Genomic DNA, 23,062 nt, shown 5'->3' on the forward strand with positions numbered 1-23,062 from the left:
CAATGTTGTGTTAGTTTTGGGTGTACAGTAAAGTGATTCAGTTATACTATACATGTATCTACTCTTTTTTAAATTCTTTTCCCATTTTGGTTATTACAGAATATTGAGCAGAGCTCTCTGTGCTATACAGTAGATACTTGTTGGTTATCTATTTTAAATATAGTAGTGTGTACATGTCAATCCCAAACTCCCAATCTATCCCTCCCCTCCACCCTTTTCCCCTGGTAACCATAAGTTCATTCTCTAAGTCTGTGAGTCTGTTTCTGTTTTGTAAATAAGTTTATAAGCCTTTCCAAATGGTTCACTACATAGCAAGACAGAAGTAGAAAAATTGCTTTCCATTTATTAGGATAAAGCTGTACATTGCAAACTAAAGAATCACATTATTGCTGCTTCACTTTTTCAATATAAAACGGAAGTTTCCCTTTTTTTTTTAACCTTGCGATTTTTGTAAGAGAAGATATTAGCCCCTACATTAACTAAGTGAATCCAAAGAGTTAACATTATGAGTCACAGAAATATTTTTGGAACCTCACAAAATACTGTTAATTGCTTTACCTAAGAGTGTTTCCTACTTACAGGTTGTTGCTGGGTAACAGACATGTTTCTTTATACATATACCTTCTCCAACTTACAACTTTACGGACTTCTTTCTTCTAAACATATTCCTGCACCCACTAGTTTTACCCTAGGCACAGACAAGTTCAAACAACACAAAATTCAGCAAATCCTACCATGAGATGATCATTCACAATCATCAGTTCAATATATTTGGTTTCCTCCTCTATGTTACGAGGATATCGGCGAAGCTGCAATATGATAAAGGAAATAGCCCATAAATAAGCCTCCGATCTTGGCTATGGGAAACGTATGTTACATATTAGATTCTCAGATATTATCCCTCTTTTAGCTGAAAGTTTGTACTCTTTTACCAACCTCTCCCTACCTAGTTTCCCCCACTACCTAGCCCCTGGCAACCGCTTTTTCACTCTGTCTCTATGAGGTTTTTTTTTTTTTAGACTCCACATGTAGGTGATACGATGCCATATTTGTCTTTCTCTGTTTGGCTTATTTCACTTAGCATAATGCCCTCCAGGTTCATCCATGTTGTCGCAAATGACAGTGTTTCCTTCTTTATTAAGGCTGAGTAATATTCCATTGTGTGTGTGTGTGAGTGTGTGTGTGTGTGTGTGTGTGTGTATATACATTTTCTTTGTCCATTCATCCACTGATGGACACTTACATTGATAACACTATATTGTATAATTGAAATTTGCTAATAGAGTAGAATTTCAATGCTCTCACCAAAAAAAAAAGAAAAGGAAATACATAAGGTGATGGATATGTTAATTAAATCCATGAGGGGAATCCTTTCACAAATATAATGTATATCAAATCATCCTACTGTATACTTTAAATATCTTACATTTGTCAATTATACTTCAATAAGCTGAAACAATTTTTTTAATTAAAAAATTTTAAATATGGGAGAAATAAACAAAGCAAAATTTCCCCTTTTATTTATTTAGTATTTTTTTCATTTTCATCAATTTACTTAGTTTTTGAGTGAGTAATAAATTTGCATGGTTCAAAAATTAAAGAATTATGAAAAGGTATAGGATGAAAGTTCTCCTCTCACCTCTGTCCCCCATCTACCAATTGTTACTCCTTCCCCCACAATGGGTACAGCACAGTTACTGGTTTCTTCCAGAAATATTTATGCATATAAAATCAAATATGAGATATATTTTATTTTGTACTTCCATTTATCTCCTTCTCTTTTGCATCAGTCTATTTTCATTTAACGGTATATCTTGGAGATTATAACACATGGTTTAAGCTCCTGAGAATCTCTGAGAGTTCTACATAGGGAGTGGAATGATTGACACTTTTACTATATAATCTCCAAATCAGGCTCTGAGACATGCCCCTTCTGCTGATAGGGTTCAGAGGATGCCCCAAGTGATATATAGGAGCTCTGTTAGGATAGTTTGGAGAGCTCTCAGGCAATCTTTGGTTACCCAGTGCAGCTATATCCGTCTGTTCAACCACAAATTTCCTCCACCTTCAAAATCATGACCAATGAATGGTACTGTCAAGAGTCACGAAGGCAGCCACATCCTTTGGTTCCCTGAAATTAGTCTATAGCACAATCTTTAACAAGATCTGCAAAATTAACTTTTTCCTTTGTGCCATACTTTGACACACATTTAGTTTTTCAATAAACCTTTTTGTTCACTTGCCCGAGGGCCATTTTTGTCATAAGGGTATACAATCAAACCTAAAAAAAAAATGAATGTTTGAGTATTGCATTTAAACTAAAATATTTCTGCCACATGGGTTTTGTTTCATTGCTAATGCATTCCCAAATTCTAAAAAACTTTACTTTTCAAAATCCCTTAAAACATCAAGTTAATAGGAAATAATAGACCATAATTCTGGTTTTGGAAACCAAAAAATAACATAAACTGCATCCACTGACAAGAGTTTTCTTAATGGATTTTTTACAGATGTAATACTAAAATAAAATTTATATCAATTATTAGAAATCAAATTCACAAATGTATAAACAATAAAACATTTCTAGAAAAAAAAAAAAAGGGTGTTGTTAGGATGATAGTATTTGCTTTGTTAATTGTGGTAGAGACCTGAGCCTTTCTAACAAGTAGACTTATAACAAGTCCCAGTATTTTCTTGGTGTCAGAGAGTTGCCATATTGGCCACACGGTTTTATAACACCTCGCCTCCAGGGTCCACAGCTTTCTCATAAAGAGAAGTCAAGGGTCTGTCTGCTTAGCAAATGACTGGATGTTGCAGATGTTTATGAAGAACTTCAAGGATCATGTCAAAAGAAAATTATCCCATTCTCTTGGTTCTTAAGTCATGAAAGTAAATACTGATTCAAATTAAATCCTGACGGCAATAACTTTTATCTATTTAACTGGGCTTCAATATATGTGTATGTTCACGAAACATATAGAGCTCATAGTAGTAATTCATGGGACACAACAGCTTCTGAGAGGCAGTATGTAATGCATACATGGTTATAAGCACTGCTCTGAGACCAGACTTCTAGGTCAGAATCCCAGCTCCACCACTGGGTAATCCAATGTAACCCTGGGCAAGCTTCTTACGCCTCTTATGCTTCAATGTCTTTATCAGTAAATTAGTGATAATATTAATAATAATTCCCTCTTCAAAAGATTGTTATGAGGATTAAGTATGTTAATACAATTGTACATGGTGAGTACTCAATAAAATTTAGGAATTATCATTCATATTAGAAATCTGTATGTAAACACATTTTATTTCATACTTACTAAACACATATTAAAAAGAAGATACTTCACTCCTTCAACGGCTTTATCTTATTAGAGATCTATTTCTCTCATCCTATTTTTATGCCATACACACACATTCATACCAACCACCACCACAACTGTCATAATATCTTAATTCTGATGACCAGAGTTCTTATTTTGTCTAAACTATTTACCAGCTCTACGATTCTGGGCAAGTCATTTGCACATTTCAGAGACATCATTTTTTTTTGCTGTGAAAGGGAAATAATAGCACCTACTTCATGTGGTTAAAAGCACTGTATGAACTGTTGTTATTATTAAGTTCAATACCCTTTGAACATTCCTAAAGCAGACATTCGGGTTTTATATCCTAGACTCCACAAAGTATTGATAGCTCAAGTGTGAAAATACCATTTTGTGGCTTCAAAACCTGATGGAGTCACTCTTAAGGGGGTATCTTTAAGGAGATAAATACAAGGACGTGTACCACCCAAGTAGACTCCATGTTGTGGTGTACACCCAGGCAAGGAAAGAGGCCTATGGTAGAAAGAACCTGAGATGCCACAGCAGGGGCCTCATAATCTGTCTGTATGATGAATGACTATATTATCACCACTATGAGTGCTTTTGAGTCTATGAAATAATATGGCCCCAACTCCACTGCTCCTACGAATGTGTCAACCCTTCTTGTTTACCACACTATAGCAAATGCCTGAACTAATTCTTATCCCTCACAGACTTCATGTAGATTAAATTGATTGGCAGTTGCCAAATGTTTTTAAAACATCATGACATATACCTGTGAATACATACCTGTCGTTTACTCCGTTTTGGTCTTGGCTTCAAAATAAATTTTGGTGGAGTGATGTTTACTTGTTGGAATTCTAAAAGGAAATAAAAATAAATTAAATTTAACTTAGTGCATTTGCCAGGTTTTTTTCACGAAGGGTAATCAAAGTTTTACTAGCCCTTCTTAGTATAAATTATATAACTGTACTTTAATCATCAATGAGTATTATAATTATAATTTATAAATTACAGAATTATAACTAATTATGAATTTCATAATATATAATATTGTGCTTAAGGAAAATACAAAACATTGATCTAAGTAACTGCATTCATATTAATAGTAAATAAACATACCACGAAGGAATACAATTCAAAAAAAATCTCAAACATTATTCCTGTTCTAATTTACCTCAAAATTTTTCTCAAAATTCTCCTACAAATACCATCACATTTTTATGGGGAATTGTCTGAATAGCCACTCGACCTTCACTTCCACCACTGACCTTCACTAAAGAATGACACACCAAATGCTGGTGAAGATGTGGAGCAGTTAGAACTCTCATATAATGCTGATGAGAGTATAAAGTGGTATAACCACTTTGGGAAAAGGTTCTGCAATTTCTCTTCCAACAGTAGTTCTTAAATTGTGATCCTTGGACTGGTGGCGTCAGCATTACCTGGGAACTTGGAAATGCAGTTTCTCATAACCCACCCAAGGTATACTTAACCAAAAGCTGTAGAAACTAGTGCAGCCACTATGGAAAACATTATGAAGGTTCATGAAAGAACTTAAAAGAGAAATACCATATGATCCAGCAATCCCACTTCTGGGTATATAGCCAAAGGAATTTAAATCAGGATCTCAAAGAAATATCTGTACTCCCATGTTCACTGCAGCATTATTAACAACAGTCAAGATACAGAAGCAACCTAAATGTCCATCAGTGGATGAGTGGATAAAGAAAATAAGATATATACATACAACGGAATATTATTCAGCCTTAAAAAAGGAAATCCTGCCATTTGCGACAACACAGATGAACCTAGAGGACATTTTGTTAAGTGAAATAAGCTAGACACAGAAGGACAAATACTATATGATACCACTTATATGAGGGATCTAAAATAGTCAAACTCAGAGAAACAGAGATTAGAATGGTAGTTGCCAGGGGCTGCGGGGAGGGGGATATAAGGAGTTATTAGTCAAAGTGCACAAAGTTTCAGTTATACAAGGTGAGTAAGTCCTAGAGATCTACTGTACAGCTTAGTGCATATAGTTAAGGATACTGTATTGTATTAGATTTTATGTTAGGTGTTTTTATCATCATCATAAATAAAGAGGGCTGGAGGAAACTTTTGGAATGGATGGATATGTTTATGGCAGAGACTGTGATGATGATTTCATGGGTGTATATTTATCTCCAAACTCATCAAGTTGTATACAGTAAACATATAAAGCTTTTTGTATGTCAATTATACCATAATAAAGCAGCTGAAAAAAAAGAAAACAAAACCCTAAAGACGAGGCCAGCAACCTGTGTTTACCAAGCCCTCCAGGTGATTCTGATGCATGCTGAAGTTTCAGAACAATGTTATACAGTTAAACATACACCTACCTTATGACCCAGTGATTTCACTCCCAGGTATTTGATAGAGAAATGTAAACGTGTGTCCACAAAAAAGATTTTTGACAAGAATTTTCATAGTTGTTATAGTCATAATAGCCCCAAACTGGAAACAATCCAAATGTCCATCGACGGAAGAGATAAAAAATTGTGGTATATTCATACAATAAGAACATACTCAATAATATAAAAGAAAGAACAATTGCTACCCTCAAGAACATAGATCTCAGGCATGTGCTAAGCAAAAGAAACTGAACATGATGCATAATTCCATTTGTATGAAGAGCTACAACAGGAGAAACTAATCTATGGTGAAAAAGTCAGAAAAGGAACTGCAGAAGTGGTGGCACTGACAGGGAACAGACACAAAGGAAGTTACTGGGGGAATAGAAATGCTCTATATCTCACCAGGGGAGAATATGGGTGTCAAAACTCAGCAAACAGTACACTAGTTTTGTGTACTTCATCATAGTAATTTTCTATTGCAGTACAATTGACATACAATATCGTATTAATTTCAGGTGTACATCACAGTGATTTGATATTTATTGAATGTATATAGTTTGAAATGGTTAGGTAAGTCTAGTTACCATCTGTCTCCATACAAAGTTATTACAGTATTATTGACTACATTCCCTATACTTTACATTACATCCCCATGACGTATTTATTTTATAACTGGAAGTTTGTACCTCATCACCTTCTTCACCTATTTCACCTGGCCCCCATTCCCACCTGCTCTGGCAATCACCCAACTGTTCTCTGTATCTATGAGTCTATTTCTGTTCTGTTTGCTTGTTTTGTTTTTTATTGTAGTAATTTTTAAAACACTGAGGGCTAAGTGGTCAGTGTTTAAATAAATAAGCTTTTCTCAAAATGTGTTCTTAGGAATACTAGTCCTGAGAGATGTGTCAAATGAAACAAAACGTTCCACAGTCAAACACGTTTGAGGAGCACCTGATCATATTTCTATCTCTGGCAAATACATAATGCATAGCAAAAAAAAAAAAAAGGACATAATATAATCCATAACTCAGTGACACTATTAAATCTAAAATAAAAAAGCTTCCTTTTGAGCTTATATCACAAAAATTGCAGTTTTAACATTTGTCTATTTTTTGTTTCCTTCTAATTTGTCATAGTAAATATGTTGAGAGACAAATGACACTCAAAATCAACACTGTAAACTTCTGATAAGAAAAGAAAACCAGTAACAAACTGAGACAGACTTGAGTTTTCAAAGAATATGTTCAAAACTCATTTTTAATAACAGCAAAACTGCTGAGTCACTTCCAAAGTTTCTGTTGTAAAGAAACCCTGAACAAAGTTTTTAAAAAATTATAAGATTGTATCAAAGCAAGCCTACAATAAAGTCCTTAGGGGGAACTCTTTATTTATTACTTTAAATATTAATTAATGTTTATTGTTTCCAGTAATGTCTATAACATTGTAACTTTGTTCTCAGGCAGCTAACCATGATTTATTTTCTTCCCATAATAGGGATTATAAAAAGTTTCGTAAGATAACGAAGGAACAGTCTAAAGTGTCCATGTAAAGTAAAATCAGCTAGCTATATGCTCATTTGCAGATTTTTCCAAATAGTGAATTCTATAAAATAGGATCTTCTATTTCTTTGGCAGCAGGAGAAAAGGGGTGAGTTCTGTTTCTCTTCGGGGTAACCGCAGAAGGTCAAGGGGTTACAAGTTTGTTTCAGAGAGGAAGGAACATTAGAAAACACTTAATTTCATTTTCCAATGAGAAGACAATGCAGCCTTTAAGTCATTTTCCTAAGTAGTAGTTTAGGGTTTGCTTTAGTCTAGTAATTTTTCCATTTGCCTTTGTGCCTCTCTCCCAGGGTACATTCTCGTAGTGCCATAATCCAAACCCCCACTCAGCTGCTTACTAGCTGTGGGACCCTAGAAAAAACAAACTAGCTGAGCTTCTGTTTCTTCATCTATAAAATGGGAATGATAATATTGACCTCACAGAGCTGTTGCAAAGATTAAAAAGAGTTTAAAAATTAGAATGTACTATGGCCATAGTCAGGGCTCACTAAATAGGGAGGAAGCATCTCCACGTCAGATATTCAAAGTGTGCCCTATCTTTAGAAGGAGAACATGAATGAGTCTAGCATAGCCAAAGATAAATGCACTCTGCATAATCATTGCTCCACTAATGAGGCCAAAGCCTGAGTACTCTGCCTTTCTTGCCAAGACAAGACATGGATGCAACTCTCGAATCAAATCTATAAATAGATGGACCCATAAACACACATGGGAAGGAAGACCAATTTCACAAATAGCACATCATCATAATAAATGTTAATCTACAATAGTTCTTTCTTAAAATGCTGGGGCAAAAAGAGATGAGGAAACAAGAAATGGGAAAATAATTAAGGGTTCATCTCTATGTTTACAAACTCAGTATGTCACCAAGAATGAATTTTATATATTCTATGTATGCAGACCGATTTTTGCTTTAACATTATTTCTCCCTGGAATACCTTACTTTGAGTCTTATAATTTTAAAAAGTTTTCCTTCATCATGTTCAAGCTATGTCTTTCCAAACTCATCCACTATAAACATGAGGTAGGTTTGCATTTTATTCTCTCTCTTGATGTTACTTGACTTTCTAAAACTGTTATGAGCAGTCACAGGCTGATGATATTCCACATATAATTAGCTCTAAAGCATTAAAATGAATTACTAAAGTCTTTTTTTTTTTTAAATCACTATAAGAAGATCATACCAGATGGAAGATCATCCAAGGGAAATTCAAACAGTCTGGATTTGTAAACCGAATGAAAACGGAAATCCTCCTGAAACAACACAAACAAGAGAGATGAGGCAGGGACAACCAGATATCTCCAGGCTCAGGCAATCATAGCTGGAGGAGCTTAGACCTTAAAAGAACCGTCGCTTGACTATGCATTATCTTGGGTTTGGAAAGGCGAAGAGCCATTGCACAACCCCTCCAGCTCACTCCTGTATTCTCCCAGCATCAGAGTGACAGCCCATTAAAAGCAAAACACCTTCACAGACAGAGAAGCCAAAGCCTGCAGTAATCAAAAAGAAATGAATGGACCTATTCCCCCAAGGAGAAGCAAGACGCCTGGGGAAATGGGTTAATGTTTTTTACAACTGGTTCCTTTCCACGGAGCCCTGCCCCCTTTTAGAGCCTGATAGCTTTGTTAGGCACACTGCAGAGCTCACAGTCTCCCTGTACTGGGGAGCCGGATGACTGGAACAAGCAGAACGCCCAAAGCAGACCCTGCCTCAACATTCAAGTGTCACATAAACTTCTGCGAAAAACCAACAAATAAAAAGCCATGTTTCATCTAAGAAAACTTAATGAACATTCAAATAACTTCATCTGGCTTCCTTCAATTACCAAAAAAAGAATGTCATAAAGAGTCAAGTTTCATGATATTACTTTTTTAAAAAGTCACGCTGTTGGGCTTCCCTGGTGGCGCAGTGGTTAGGAATTCGCCTGCCAATGCAGGGGACGCGGGTTCGAGCCCTGGTCCGGGAAGATCCCACATGCCGCGGAGCAACTAAGCCCGTGCGCCACAACTATTGAGCCTGCACTCTAGAGCCCGCAAGCCACAACTACTGAGCCCGTGCGCCTAGAGCCCGTGCTCTCCAACAAGAGAAGCCACCACAATGAGAAGCCCGCGCACCACAATGAAGAGTAGCCCCTGCTCACTGCAACTAGAGAAAGCCCCCACACAGCAACGAAGACCCAACACAGCCAAAAATAAATAACTAAATGTATTTTTAAAAAAAAATCACACTGTCAAGCAAAGTGACAGGACAACTCTCAGTGGGTACCCAGAAAATAACACACAAAACAGATAGTTTCCCACACAAGACTGTTTATGAGTGGCAAAACAATGTGTGTTTCTTGAAATTATTTGCCTCTCTAAGTGTTTGATCAGTGTTCCATGATACATGGAAGAATATCTGTGTGTACAGAGCTAGGATGGAAGTGCATTATGTTTCTCTATAGTCAATAATAGTAACCCTTTTCTAATTTGTGAAAAATGAATGTTTCAACTAAAGTGAGAGAGAGAATTGAGAAAACCCAGATTTCTCTAAACTTCATCACCATGGGACCTTAAAGAAAATGGGTAATAGAGAAAAATCTGGAATCTAGAAAAGAAAAAGGTTGGAAAATCACATTATCTATGGATTCAATCTGTTATCAACTGACTATGTGTCTCCCAAAATTCATGTTTAAGCCCTAAACTCCTAATGTGATTATATTGGGAGACAGGGCCTGTTGAGGATGCGATAAAGGTTAACAGAGGTCACAAGAGTAAGGTCCTAATCTGATAAGGTTTGTGCCCTTATAAGAAGAGGAAAAGACACCAGACCTCACACTCTCTCTCTGTCATGTGAGGACACAGTGAGAAGGTGGCTGTCTGCACCCCAGGGAGAGAGCCCTCAATGAACACTGACCCTGCTGGCACCTTGATCTTGGACTTCCAGTCCCCAGAACTGTGTGAAAATAAATTTCTGTTGTTTAAGGCACCCAGTATTTTATAATGATAGCCTGAGCAGACTAAGACAGACCACAGCACATTATGGTGGAGATAGAAATGAAGGCTTCAGAACACCTCAGAAGGAAAGTATTTCCGACTGAATGGAAGAGTAACAGGCAGATTTTTTTTAAAAAGATCACTGTGATTTTGCCTTATTCACTATTTAATTTAAATGTATATGTGTACATATTACACGTATATATGTATACATATATTCCTGACCCTAAAATATGAAAATAAAGCAAAATAGAGAGAAAAAAGAGGGGAAAAAAGCTCCCAGCATCAACATTTACATTTGCCACAGCAAACAGAAGGAGCACTTACTTGGGAGGTGTCATTTCCTTCTGGCTCGATGAGATAGGTGTGGTTCCCATCATAGAACATCCCACTGCCAAGGACAAGAAAATACTTAGGCCTGGCAATTGACTCTTGCCCCAAAACAAGATCATTTTAAAGCCAGCAGCAGCCGGAGGACCAGTTTACTTCTCAATGCCCACTTCCCAGTCCCACCCATCACACGGGGTGCACACCACATAGCACACCCCCCACACACACATACCACCCACAGCACACATCATACACACTCACACACACCACACACACCACAGATCACACTCACACACACTACCCATACCACACACACACACACACACCACACACACCACACATCATACACACACACACCACCCACATACCATACCACACACACACACCATTATACCGTACATTACACCCCACAGCCCCACACATATACACACCACATACCACAGACACTCACACACACACCACGCAAGACACACATCTCACTCCACGTAAATCACACACACACATACATACACACACATCATATACATTTAATAAGATGACAAAAGCTGCAGGAAGAGCAGAATAGGGCGGGCACAAGGCAGCAGGATGCAGGGAACAGGGCGCAAATCTGAAGTTCAATTCTGGACCTCACTGGCTAGAGATGATTGTCAGCCAATTGGGAAATCCTCTGGAGGGCATCTTAAGCTACATATGGCCTCAGCTCCCACTCGGAGAGATCCGATAGCCGTCCCTTTTAGAGTAATGTGGTTCTTCTACTAAGATCAGGTCCCTTCGGATACTGAAGGAACTTGTGTTACCACTCAGGTGTCTGAGGGGGGTGAAGCTGTGATCTTCTGCAGTCACGTTTCAGCGTTAGGTGGAAATGACTGCATTATACCCAAGCTGCTAACCATAGAATAGTATGTGTCTTTCATTGATCGCTTAGCGAAATCGGCTGGTTTCCTGAGCTATAATTATAATGGCCTCCAGCTCCGTGTCTATCCAAATTCATTCACTCCTGCAGTAACATCTTCCACATGTCCTCTACTTTCATATACCATTAGAAATGCCCTTTTCACATCTGTAATGTTTTCAACCCAAAGTGCACTTTCTGAATTTGGATGACACTGCATTTGGAATTTAAAGATAAACAGATGCAGTTTGTAAGATATTACTGACAATATATGCCTAAGGAATCAGTGAGGGGAGCATTTTCAGAACAGTAGACACCAAATATGGCAGTGAACATTCTGCTGATAACAGGCCAGACCCAACCAGAAAGCTGTATGAAACCATCACCCTTTGCCAAAGTTCACATGGATACACTGATTAAGTAGCAAGCAGATTGTTTTGTTTAAATAGCATTGGGTACTATTTCCTCTTGAATTAGGTTAGTAACCAATGCAAAAATCAGTTATTTTTTATTGGATTTAAACATCATGATACATGGTATAAACAAAGCAGATTCTGACACCATCCATGAAGATTCTGGTTCCCTAAATGAATTATTATTATTATTTTGGCCCCAGGGCATGTGGAACTTCCCAGACTAGGGATCGAACCCATGCCCCCTGCACTGGAAGTGTGGAGTCTTAACCACTGGACCACCAGGGAAGTCCTGGTTCCCTAAACGAAAATATGCCATTTTTGATTCTTTAACAATTAAAAAGCATGTGTGTTTCATTTACTTTGTTTGAGGACTGAAAGCTTTCTGTTACATTCATATAAATTCCAAATAGTATACTGAGTCCATCACAGAGTTTATTGATTAAATCCTATAGCTAGGACCAAGTCATTACCGGCCAATTGATTGAGCTAAAATTTTAAAAGGCTGCATCAAAGCAAGATTTTGAAAGGAAATATTCATACAAATTGCCACAAGAGGGCAATAAACTTACATTTGATTCCATTCTTTAATGTTCCCATAGTTACAGGATTTTGTCAAAACATCAGACATACCAGGACCAAAATATTGCCCATCAGTCCTTCGAATTTGAAAAAAAAATGTGCTCCTGCAGGTTCTTTATGGAAAAGATGTGAGTTTGATTATTTTACCCTTTATGTTCTTTAATGGAATTCAGTAAATCAAGAAAAACGAAAAATCTCAACATGTACTTGGTCATTTATAGAAGATGAGTCATGGATGAAATAATATATCTCATATCTAAATCACTGCAATTGAGACAACATAAATTATTTAATATTTAGAAATAGCTCCCCCAAATATTTCTGTCAGCAATGTTTGTTCAGAAGGTAAAATCAAGATGAAAAGTAATAATAAATAACAAAAAGGAACAAGAGTGAACTTATTCAACATGCTCATAAAAGTCTAAGAACACCAAAATACACTTGTACACAGTCCTGACAGTGTCCCTACACATGGTGGGTTTTCTGTTTGTTTCTTCTTGTTTAGTCTTAAATGAAGAAGTTTCTAAAGGGAGAAATAAATTTTACTTAGTTAAAACAACAGAAGCAGGCTCTGAGTTCAACTCCTCAACTAGTCACTAAAACATCCTTAAAGTTCCCTTTCCATCCTTAGAACTGTGTAGGATTAGTAGCTGTTGGTCTGAGGGTCTCAGGTCTGTTAGGGTCCTTAGAAGGCAGTAATACCTTCTCTCTTATTTTCACAATATTGTGTCCATTTGGAAAACTGGGGGGTGGGGGAGGGGAGGGGCAGGGAGGAATTGGAACATGTACTGGGCAAGACACTTACACTGTGACTTTGGACTGAGGTTTTAAGAGGAAGAGAGAGGAAGGAAAAAGCCTAGAACAGACATTTGTTGTCACAAAAGTCGGCAAGCCCAGTGTACTATTCCTGGCTGACAGCTGTGCTCATCTTGAGATCAGAGATGACAATTTTACTGCTGAAGGGGATATCGACGTTTCTTTTTCCAGATTAAGAATGCTGAGGCTCTCAGATATTAGGAACGGATTCCATGTTTGTAAAAATGTCTCCTTATTCAAAGAATTTATTTAAAATTAGTAAAATGGTCCTTTAGAAAAAAACAATAAGCAAATGGAGGTCTACCCTGCTCTCAGGCACGTGACCTGCTTTCTCTGGCCATTTATCTGATCCCTGTGCTCTCTCCTTCCTGCCTCTCACGTACCTACTGCCAGAACATGACCAGAGGCACCACTTAGGCAGACTGGCTAGATTTCCCAGCCTTTCCCATTAGGTCTCTTTCCTCACTTTCTTTGGACCTGTCAGTCGAACCCCTCCTCCTGGAAGATTCTATCAAAGCCTGTTCCAGGGCCCACTCCACCTTCTTCAGGTGACATCTCTCTGGAGCCCTCAGGGATGACCTCATTCAGTGCCCACTCTCAGCTTGCGTTTTTCTCAGGTTTTTTCTCTCTCAAAGAAAACAAATATACCTACCACATTCCATAGCACGAAGCTGGGCTAGATTTAGCTTCCCCACTAGACTGGGAGCTCTTGCGGGCAGGGCTCACGTTCTAATCCCCTTAATATTCCAAGTGGCTGGCACACACCAGATGCTCAATAACTGTTTGTTAGATGAAAAATCCACGTCTCTAACTTGGTAACAGACAGGAAGTATTTTAAAGCCTCCAAACAAAACTTTCACAAAACTAAAGTGCTAGCTGGTTCTGGGCCCCAAAAAGTAACAAGGAGGTTGGATGATTTAGTCTAAGTAGAATGCTGAGGGCTGACACAGTATCTTTATCAGGGGTCACAAGACAAGTAAGAGACAGACAGCCACCTGGGTATCACCATCATAGACAGGATGGAGGAAGCTGATCTATTTCCACAGTAAACGTCAGCAAAACTACTTTGATAGTGAAGGTTACGTAAAAGGAAGCAAGGCCCTGAGGAAGGATGAACTTCGTTCCATAGAGATTTCTGAGAACAAATGAACCCTCCCACGAGTTTGCTGTGAGTTAGATGGGATTCTGGCTGAATAAAGGGCTAAAACACATGAGCTCTTGAGGTCACCTGCAGCCCTTGTCTTTGTGTCAGGAGTTTCTACCTCCTGAAATCTCTATTATTCCATACAAATGTAAAAATGAACATCAAGGAGTACGAGGGGTAGAACGGGTACCAAGGGGCTAAACACCCACGGAAACAGAGAACAAAGTTACCCAAACCACTCCTGTCTCCATCTGGATGAAACTAGAAAAATGTTTCAAACATCACTAAGGATGCATATTACAATCATAGAGCCCCTGGTTTCTGCATCTCTAATTTAACAATCTGCTTGGTTTATAAACCACAAAGGAGAAAAAGATTTGATCCACCACTGATTTAAAATTAGTTTTTGATATAAAATAGAGATTTTGACCACAGTGCATTAAAAATAAAGAAAATAAGTGATTGGAAAAAAAATGGATGATACAAAAAATTTGGGGACACTTACTGAAGTCCGTGGCATGTTGACAATGCCACAAATGAGTTAGGGTTTCCTCGGATGTGGCCCTGGTAGTAACAGTGTTCTCCTCCCTGAAAGCAGAAATAGAGAACATAAGCCTTTGCCATCACAAAGAGAATCTGCCACAGCGTTTCACAGGTTTCTGCCCACACTGCACCTCCATGTGCAAAGCTCTGTACAATGTTTCACTATCCAGGCTAGTATTATCAAACCATTTCTAACAGAATTATTCATAAACACTCCCAGCGAGCTGACTGCAAATCAAAAGACAGGGAAATAAAAGTTGACTTAGCTTTCCTTTTATGTAGGTGATGATAGACGGAACAAAGAAACAGACTCTGAAATACATATGTGGCCCCCAGCACCAGGAAAAGTTCAATCGGCGATTTCCCCAGTCCTGAGAAACTCAACCTTGAGTAGCAGCAAAATGGTGTGCTTTCCCATAAAGTGAAGTAAGATGAATATAAATCATCTGAGAGTCACTAAATTAAGTTGATGGAAAAAATGCCTATTTTTACAGGTATCAAAACTTGACAAATTTACACTAGTCTTTTCTCCAACCAGGAACGGCTTTACTGGTAAGCAGTCTAGGGTAGGGTTTGAAATTGAGAAGTTTCTTCTAGAAGTGAGCCACATTAATGAAATTCCACTAAGAGACTCATTTGTTTGGATTAAATGTTCCTGGAAAATGTAACAGGGTAGAGCCTCTGGCATTTCAAGGTGGTACCCCAGTCTTTAGATGCTTGCTACTCAGACTGTGGTCTAGAAAACAGCAGCGCTGGCATCACCAGAAGCGCGTCAGAAATGCAGAATCCCAGGGCCCACCCCCGACCTACTGGATCAGAATCAGCATTTTAACAAGGTACCTAGGTGATTCATAGTGCACATTTAAGTTTAAGAAGCACTGGTCTAAATGACCTTTCCCATTCTCCCACTAATCTCCCAATTCCTCAGAAGCTGAAAGCTTTTAATTCAACTGACTCACTGATATGTGAAAGAGCAATGTAGGAAGGACTGAAGGAATGGGTGGTTTAAAGGGGCAAATGTTACCTACTTCACAGTCTGGCTTAAGGACTAACCCCACTTAAAATACTCAGTGCTTGACAAGGGCAGGGGAGAGAACAGGAAGACATAATGATGGAACAAGGTTGAAGACATTTTCTTCACTGGGATTCCAAGGAAGGCAGCCTGGCCTGAGCCTGCTGCTCCTCATGAGATAATCCCACAGGACAGGGTGAAGCTCAGGTTTGCTGAGGGAGCAGAGAGCAGGCAAAATGGCTCGCAGCACAAGCCCTGACGCTCTGACACCTCCAAATTCCCAAGGGAGTCACTGAGAATCATGAACTGAGGACTGGGGTTGGATCGGATGGAGGATAAAATAGGGAGGTACTTCACGTGTAATTCTGACAGGCAATGGAACCCAGAAGGCCATACACTTAAGGGGAGAAACAAAGCCAGTTCCTGACTTCCGGGGTAGCGTTGGTTTGGATTTAACAGTGTGAGCTATTAGCTCTTTCACTTACTAGCCGTGTAATCTCAAGCAAATCACAGAGCCTCCCTGTGTAATAATCTCATAGGGTTGTTCAGAGGATTAAAGAGCTAACATGCATAAAGGGATTAGAATAATGCATGGCACTTGGTACACACTCAGTAAATGTTTACTACCATTATGATTACTGTGTGTCTCTTATTGCCCTACTCAGTTTACACACACAATCTCCTTAAATCCTCACATCGCTTCTACAAAGAAATATTGTCGTCTCTATTTCACATAGGAGGTCACAATCTCTGAGAGTCAAGGCTGTCCACCTGGGAAGTTGCCAAGTAGGGGTGCAGACTTTGTGTGAATGTGTGAATGCGAGGCCTGTGTCCTTCCCCCTACATTACTTATGAGTTGGACCTAGAACCTGTGAGTTATGCAATGCAAGCTTCCCCTAGGCTGTTTTTGTTTGTTTGTTTGTTTTTAATTTTTGGAGTAAAGCTGGGGGGTAAATTTAACAGGACTTAAAATTCCCTTTGTTGGGCTGTTGGATTGGTGAACTATCCAAAAGATTAGTGGAGGACAGGTTACTATGTTTCAAATGACCTTGATTTCCTGGACACATTTGATTGGACCAATCAAAACTCTAGCATTTGATTGGCCAGACACAAAAAGCCAACAGTCAATGGGGTGACCTGGAAAGAACAGAGCAGCATTTCTTTAAATTGGACACAGACTAATTGGACACAGACCCAATCAGATCTCTCTCAGAGGTCTAAAACTCACAGTGAAGAGTAGGTAGAAAGATAGTAGAAACAAAGAGAAGCAGAAACCAGGAAGATAATCACAAGAATTACGGTATCAGGTTAGGGAACAATGGAAGCTGACAAGTCATTGTATGTGGGGAAAGTACATCAGAGGTAAAGGCATACAAGACATGTTTTATAAATTACTAAAGTTTTCTTTAAAATACCAACTTTGGGGGCTTCTCTGGTGGCGCAGTGGTTGAGAGTCCGCCTGCCGATGCAGGGGACGCGGGTTCGTGACCCGGTCCGGTAAGATCCCACATGCCGCGGAGCGGCTGGGCCCGTGAGCCATGGCCGCTGAGCCTGCGCGTCCGGAGCCTGTGCTCCGCAACGGGAGAGGCCACAACAGTGAGAGGCTCACGTACCGCAAAAAACAACAAAAAAACAACAACAAAAAAACCCAACTTTGGAAACATGTTATGTTAAATCATAAAAAAGGACAAAGAATTCATGTTTTGAAACAATCCATTATATAGGGGCTAAATAGATGATTAGATAATAGAAAACAGTCTTTCACTAATTTCTGATTCTGATAAATAGGAGTCAATCCCAAAACAGCATATGATCATGATCCATCTGCACAAAAGCCTAACACTGCAAATGAAGTGAAGAGCTCAATATGGTTGAATCATCAAATGTTTCCATGACACTTCAAGAGAAGCACAAACACCAGGGGGGGCCTTCTCCTCAATTTAGACTATTGTAATTCAAATCTTGAGGGTCTCAACTGGCATTATATGTAATTCTTCTAAATAATGGTGGAAATTAATTTTTGTGTTGTAACTTTTTTTTCAGGAATTATTCGCCATAAATCAACAATTATTTCAACTTAGAGCTAAAGTAGATTTTTTTTTCCTTTGACATGCCTGGAAATATTTCTTAGTCCAGAACAGGGGCCTTAATGTTAAAGGGCTTCTTTAATTTATATAAATCTATAGTTAAATTATTAAAATAGACAAAATAAATTTAATAGATTTTTGCTTTTAAATAAGTATTTTCACACATTATTTTTAAAATAATAAATGCTTATGGCAAAAATCCTAAGAATTCATGGTAAAGAGTGAAAATATCCCCTTCCTACACATTGTCCAGGCTGCAGTCGCTTCCTAAAAGGTAAGCATTTTTGACAGATTTTGTGTACCACATCAGGAGTTGTCTATGCATATTTAAGGAAATGTGTATATACATAAATATACATACATCCTTTTCAGTGCATAAATGAGTTTACACTACCCATACTGTTCTGCTACTTGAGTTTTTTCCTTAAGGTAACCTTAGCATCAACCTCATTGTTTCAATTGTGGCAGAATATTCTACCACAGGGGTGAACCACAATTCATTTAAACAATCCTGTACAAATGGACATTTAGGTTATTGCAACAAACATTCTTTCATATATTTCTGTGCACTTCTGTCAGTATATATGTACGATAGATCACCAGATGTGTAGGTCAAAGAATATGTGCATTTAAAATTTTAGTGGATAGTTTAAAAGACAAATATAATTGTATTTCTTTACACATATCTGTTTTAAAAGATGCATGGCATTTTAAAATAATAAAATGCATTTTATTTTTTTTGCGGTACGTAGGCCTCTCACTGTTGTGGCTTCTCCCGTTGCTTTTTTTTTTTGCGGTACGCGGGCCTCTCACTGTTGTGGCCTCTCCCATTGCAGAGCACAGGCTCCGGACGCGCAGGCTCAGCGGCCATGGCTCACGGGCCCAGCCCCTCCGCGGCATGTGGGATCTTCCCGGACCGGAGCACGAACCCGCGTCCCCTGCATCAGCAGGCAGACTCTCAACCACTGCGCCACCAGGGAAGCTCTAAAATGCATTTTATTAAAAATTACATATTTTAATAAAGACTACCATTTAAACCAACTTTCTCAAATCTTATCAATAATAAAGATTCTCCATATCTTCACATGACTTTCTTAAGGAACGAGATGCTTTATGGAAGTAGGTATTATAAAAAATAACCTAAGACAGATGTTGTAGGAAAAGAAAAAAGCCAGCACATCCCAACAGAGTTTAGCTCTTTATCCAACTGCCAGTCTTGGCTTTATTCCTTACTGTCTTTTGTTCCAGAAATAAATCAATTGTCCTTAAAACTTTCTTCATGCTCCTTGATTTAATAACACAGTCATAACAGTACAGATGTTTATTTTTAGCTAATTAGATAGTTGTAGCTAAAAAAACTACCCACCTCTATAAAAATGAACTATATGATAATTCACATGTCATATTGGTTTATCTTCCCTGTGGAAAAAAGCTTACTGAAATTTAATTCTAGGGGAGTCGAAAGAATCATTTATTTGAAAAATTCAAACACAAACCACATTTTTATTAAGCATTCAAAAGAAAAGCAGAATTTATTACAAATATGCTGAGATGATAATGCAAAGGAAGTTACACAGCCTGGGTTATAAAACTATGAAAACCCAATAAAAGAAACTAATTAGAGCACAGCTGCAAGGCCATGGTCATTTGCTCTCCATCCAGACCCTCAAAGGAAACTACAACTTTATCAGCTCCAAGATGGACCAGGGCCACCTCTTCCAAAAAGCCTTCTCAGATTCCCTCCTCCTCATAAAATTAACCTTGCTAACCATTCTTTCTCTGAATTTTCATATTTTATCTCCTTCTACCTGCATTCTTGTTTCTGTCCCATGCCCCCACTAAACTATGGTCTCCTTTCAGGGAAGCACAGGTGCCTGATTTACATCCCCAAGTGTGCTGTTAGGGGGAGAGCCTCCCAGAATCTCAGCTTCCTCATCAATCAAATGGGGAAAATAACAACCCACACTGCCTCACAAAAGGATGCAGTGGAATCCATGAGATACAAAGTCAAGTCCACTGTAAACTGCTATATAATTAGGTGCAGTCAGGCAATATTTACTCAGTGAGGGATTCTATATGTCCCTCTAGCTATGATTCTCATACTTTATTTGTTAAGACTAACAAATTGTTAAATTCAGGGCATTAGCTAATTAATAATGCAGATTACTGTGTCTCTCGCCCAGAGAGTCTGTTTAGGCAGCTCTGAGGTTAGACCCAAGAATCTGCATTTTAACAAATATCCCATGGTTTTCTTACTCTAAGAATACACTAGAGCAGTGGTCCTCAACCTTGGCTGCATATCAGAAACACCTTGGGGAGCTTTCAAAATCCCAGTGCTCAGGCTGTACTCCAACCCAATTAAATCATACTCTCTGGAGACGGGACGCAGGCCTCAGCATCTTTTTAAGTGCTCCAGATGATTCAATGAAGCTACAGTGTCTGAGAGTCCCTGCCCTAAAGAAATATTGCTCAACAGCAGGGGTTCTCAGAACTGACTATCAGAATCACCGTGACTCCCAGAATCATCCACTGGTTCCCAGGCATTCCCTCAGACCGACTGGATCCAAATCTCCAAGGAGAGAGGGCTCTAGGCTCTTTAGGGTTGCAGAAAGTTCCCCAGCTGATTTTGATGATCATATTTGGAATTATTAACCTAAAAATATGCAACCCAATACCAAACCATCCCCAGGTAGAGGATCCCAGAAAGACTGAGATCTTTCAGAGAATGAAAGTGTATGCCATATCCTGGGCATTCTGCTTGGTGATGAATGTACTATTTCACGATGACTGATGAAGTGAATATTAATTTTTCCATTTGACAAGTGAGAAAATGTAGATTTAAAGTGAGCCTTCACACCCAGGTATGCCTGATGCAGAGTCAAGTCTCCTTACGTTGGTGGTTCTCAAAGAGTGGTGTCCAGCCCCAAAGCATCAGCTTATTAGAAATGTAAATTCTTAAGCCTCTCCCCAGACATACTCCATCAGAGGCTCTGGAAGCTCTCCAGTGATTTCCAGGCACTCAAAATTTAAGAACAACTGCTTTTCGCTACATCTGCCTCTGCATTTTAAAGGTCCTCATTTACTGAGCTCCCTGAAATCCTATACCAGTCCCTGAGCAAAGTCTAACTGAAGCATAAAAGATATAAACAGCCATAGCTCTTCTCCACTTCTCTTTTTCTCCCAAAGCCAGCTGGTTTTATCAGAAACAGAATTGAGGGCAAAAGGTGAAATAAGAATACGTGAGGGACTTTCTTGGTGGTGCAGTGGATAAGACTCTGCACTCCCAATGCAGGGGGCCCAGGTTCGATCCCTGGTCAGGGAACTAGATCTCATATGCATGCCACGTCTAAGAAGCCCACCTGCTGCAACTAAGACCTGGTGCAACCAAATAAATAAATAAAAATATTAAAAAAAGATTATGTGAGAATTTTACCATGTACAGAGCCAGGAAGAGCAGAGCTATTCTTTGTAGGTGCTGGTAAGAGGGTACCATACAGGATGCTTTGCCAGGACTCAAGGGACTAGAGCAGTCAACATCCCATTAGCCTGGAACTAAGGGGTCTCCCAGGATGCAGGTCATTCAGTGCTCCATCCATGAAAGTCACAGGCAAATCAGCGTGAGTTTGGTCACCCCAAAAGGGACAGGGTTACTGCAGACACTTCCAGACCCAAACACCAGCCTGTAACCCTTGTGTTCCTGCTCTGCTCCCTGAGTCATAGCTCTCTACCCCTCTGTGGGCACCAGTCCCAGGACTGGCTTCTGCCCTGCAGATTGGGGTTCATGCCAGTCATCCTCTTCCATAAGTGAGACCCTTGCTCACTCTAGAAGTTCGCCACCCTGGGTGCACATTAGTGTCATGTTACTGCCACGAGGGAAGTTTTTTTTAAAAAAGATCAAGGCTTATTCCGTGCCATTTATATCAGGATCTCTAGGGATGGAAACTGAACATTATTTTAAACTGCCCAGATGATTCCAACATGCTGCCTTAGGTTGAGAAGCTATGCTCTAGGCAATTTCCCCTTTGCAGGAACTGAAAACCTGTCCCTGAACTCTTCTGCACCCAGGCACGTGCACCGGCCAGACTTCTGTTTGTGGCTGCATGGCTGGAATCTGTTCTGCCGGGCATTTGTCTACAGTAGCCTCTTCCCCATTTCCTCCTGATTGGCATTGACATGACGTGCCTCTCCCTCCCAATAGTGAGAAATGACATTTTAAAGTCAAGAATATTCCGAGTCTCCCTAGGGTCATCTACATCAAGGAAATTCCTAGAAAAGCTAAATCTTATTTTGGAGAGGATTCAGCAACCTACCCTGATTAAAATGTATAACCTGGAATTATATAGAATCAGATGGGATTCATAAAAGGGGCATATTTTAAACATTTGTTCAGTTACAGAATGTAAGCTTATCTGATTCTACAGGCTCTCCAAGGAAAATAGACAGAAAAGCAATCTCATCTTATTTTACAGTAAATTAAATTAAATAAAGCTATCACATGGTCGATAATCCATGGATCTACACTATGCATGTCAAAATCTTTACCAGTTCATGCCAAAATAAGAAAAATAAGGGCAATTCAGTCCGTTTTTCATAAAGCTAAATGCATTTAATTTTCATATAACTGTCCTTTGTTTTGAGATTTATTCTTGCCTTCTTTTTATTAAAATTATCCATTTTTAATTTTTAATAGGCTTTTTTATTTTGAAATAATTGTAGATTCACAGAAAAGTTGCAAAGATGGTACAGAGAGTTCTAGTATATCTATCACTCAGTTTCTCCCATTGTTAACATCTTACATCACCTGAGTACGTTTGTCAAAACTAAAAGACTGATATCAGAATGTTACCAATTACTAGGCTCTGAACATTTAGATTTCACTAGTGTTTCCATTAACTTCCTCTTTCTGTTCCAGGATCCAGTCCAGGTTACCATATTGCATTAGTTGTCACAGTCATTCTTTTTGCACTGGGAGCAATAGTAAAT

General features: G+C 38.8%; 1 protein-coding gene across 8 annotated transcripts in view; it reads right to left on the reverse strand.

Annotated features, from left to right (window-relative positions):
- ADAM22 (ADAM metallopeptidase domain 22) overlaps positions 1-23,062 on the reverse strand; it is a 250,350-nt gene that overhangs the window by 75,845 nt on the left and 151,443 nt on the right. For 7 of the 8 annotated variants that reach the window (XM_029233349.1, XM_029233348.1, XM_029233350.1 and 4 more), the window contains exons 5-9: positions 14,943-15,025; positions 10,588-10,651; positions 8,469-8,538; positions 4,116-4,186; positions 735-809 (exon numbers count right to left, since the gene is read on the reverse strand). In XM_029233349.1, coding sequence (XP_029089182.1) covers positions 735-809; positions 4,116-4,186; positions 8,469-8,538; positions 10,588-10,651; positions 14,943-15,025 — 363 coding nt within the window. Of the gene's footprint in view, positions 1-734; positions 810-4,115; positions 4,187-8,468; positions 8,539-10,587; positions 10,652-12,467; positions 12,535-14,942; positions 15,026-23,062 lie in introns of those variants that run through there. The other variant, XM_029233352.1, reaches the window with a different exon arrangement.

The sequence above is a fragment of the Monodon monoceros genome, unplaced genomic scaffold (genome assembly GCF_005190385.1).
Source record: "Monodon monoceros isolate NGI ecotype Baffin Bay Population unplaced genomic scaffold, NGI_Narwhal_1 Super_Scaffold_2, whole genome shotgun sequence".
In the NCBI taxonomy this organism is placed as follows: domain Eukaryota; kingdom Metazoa; phylum Chordata; class Mammalia; order Artiodactyla; family Monodontidae; genus Monodon; species Monodon monoceros.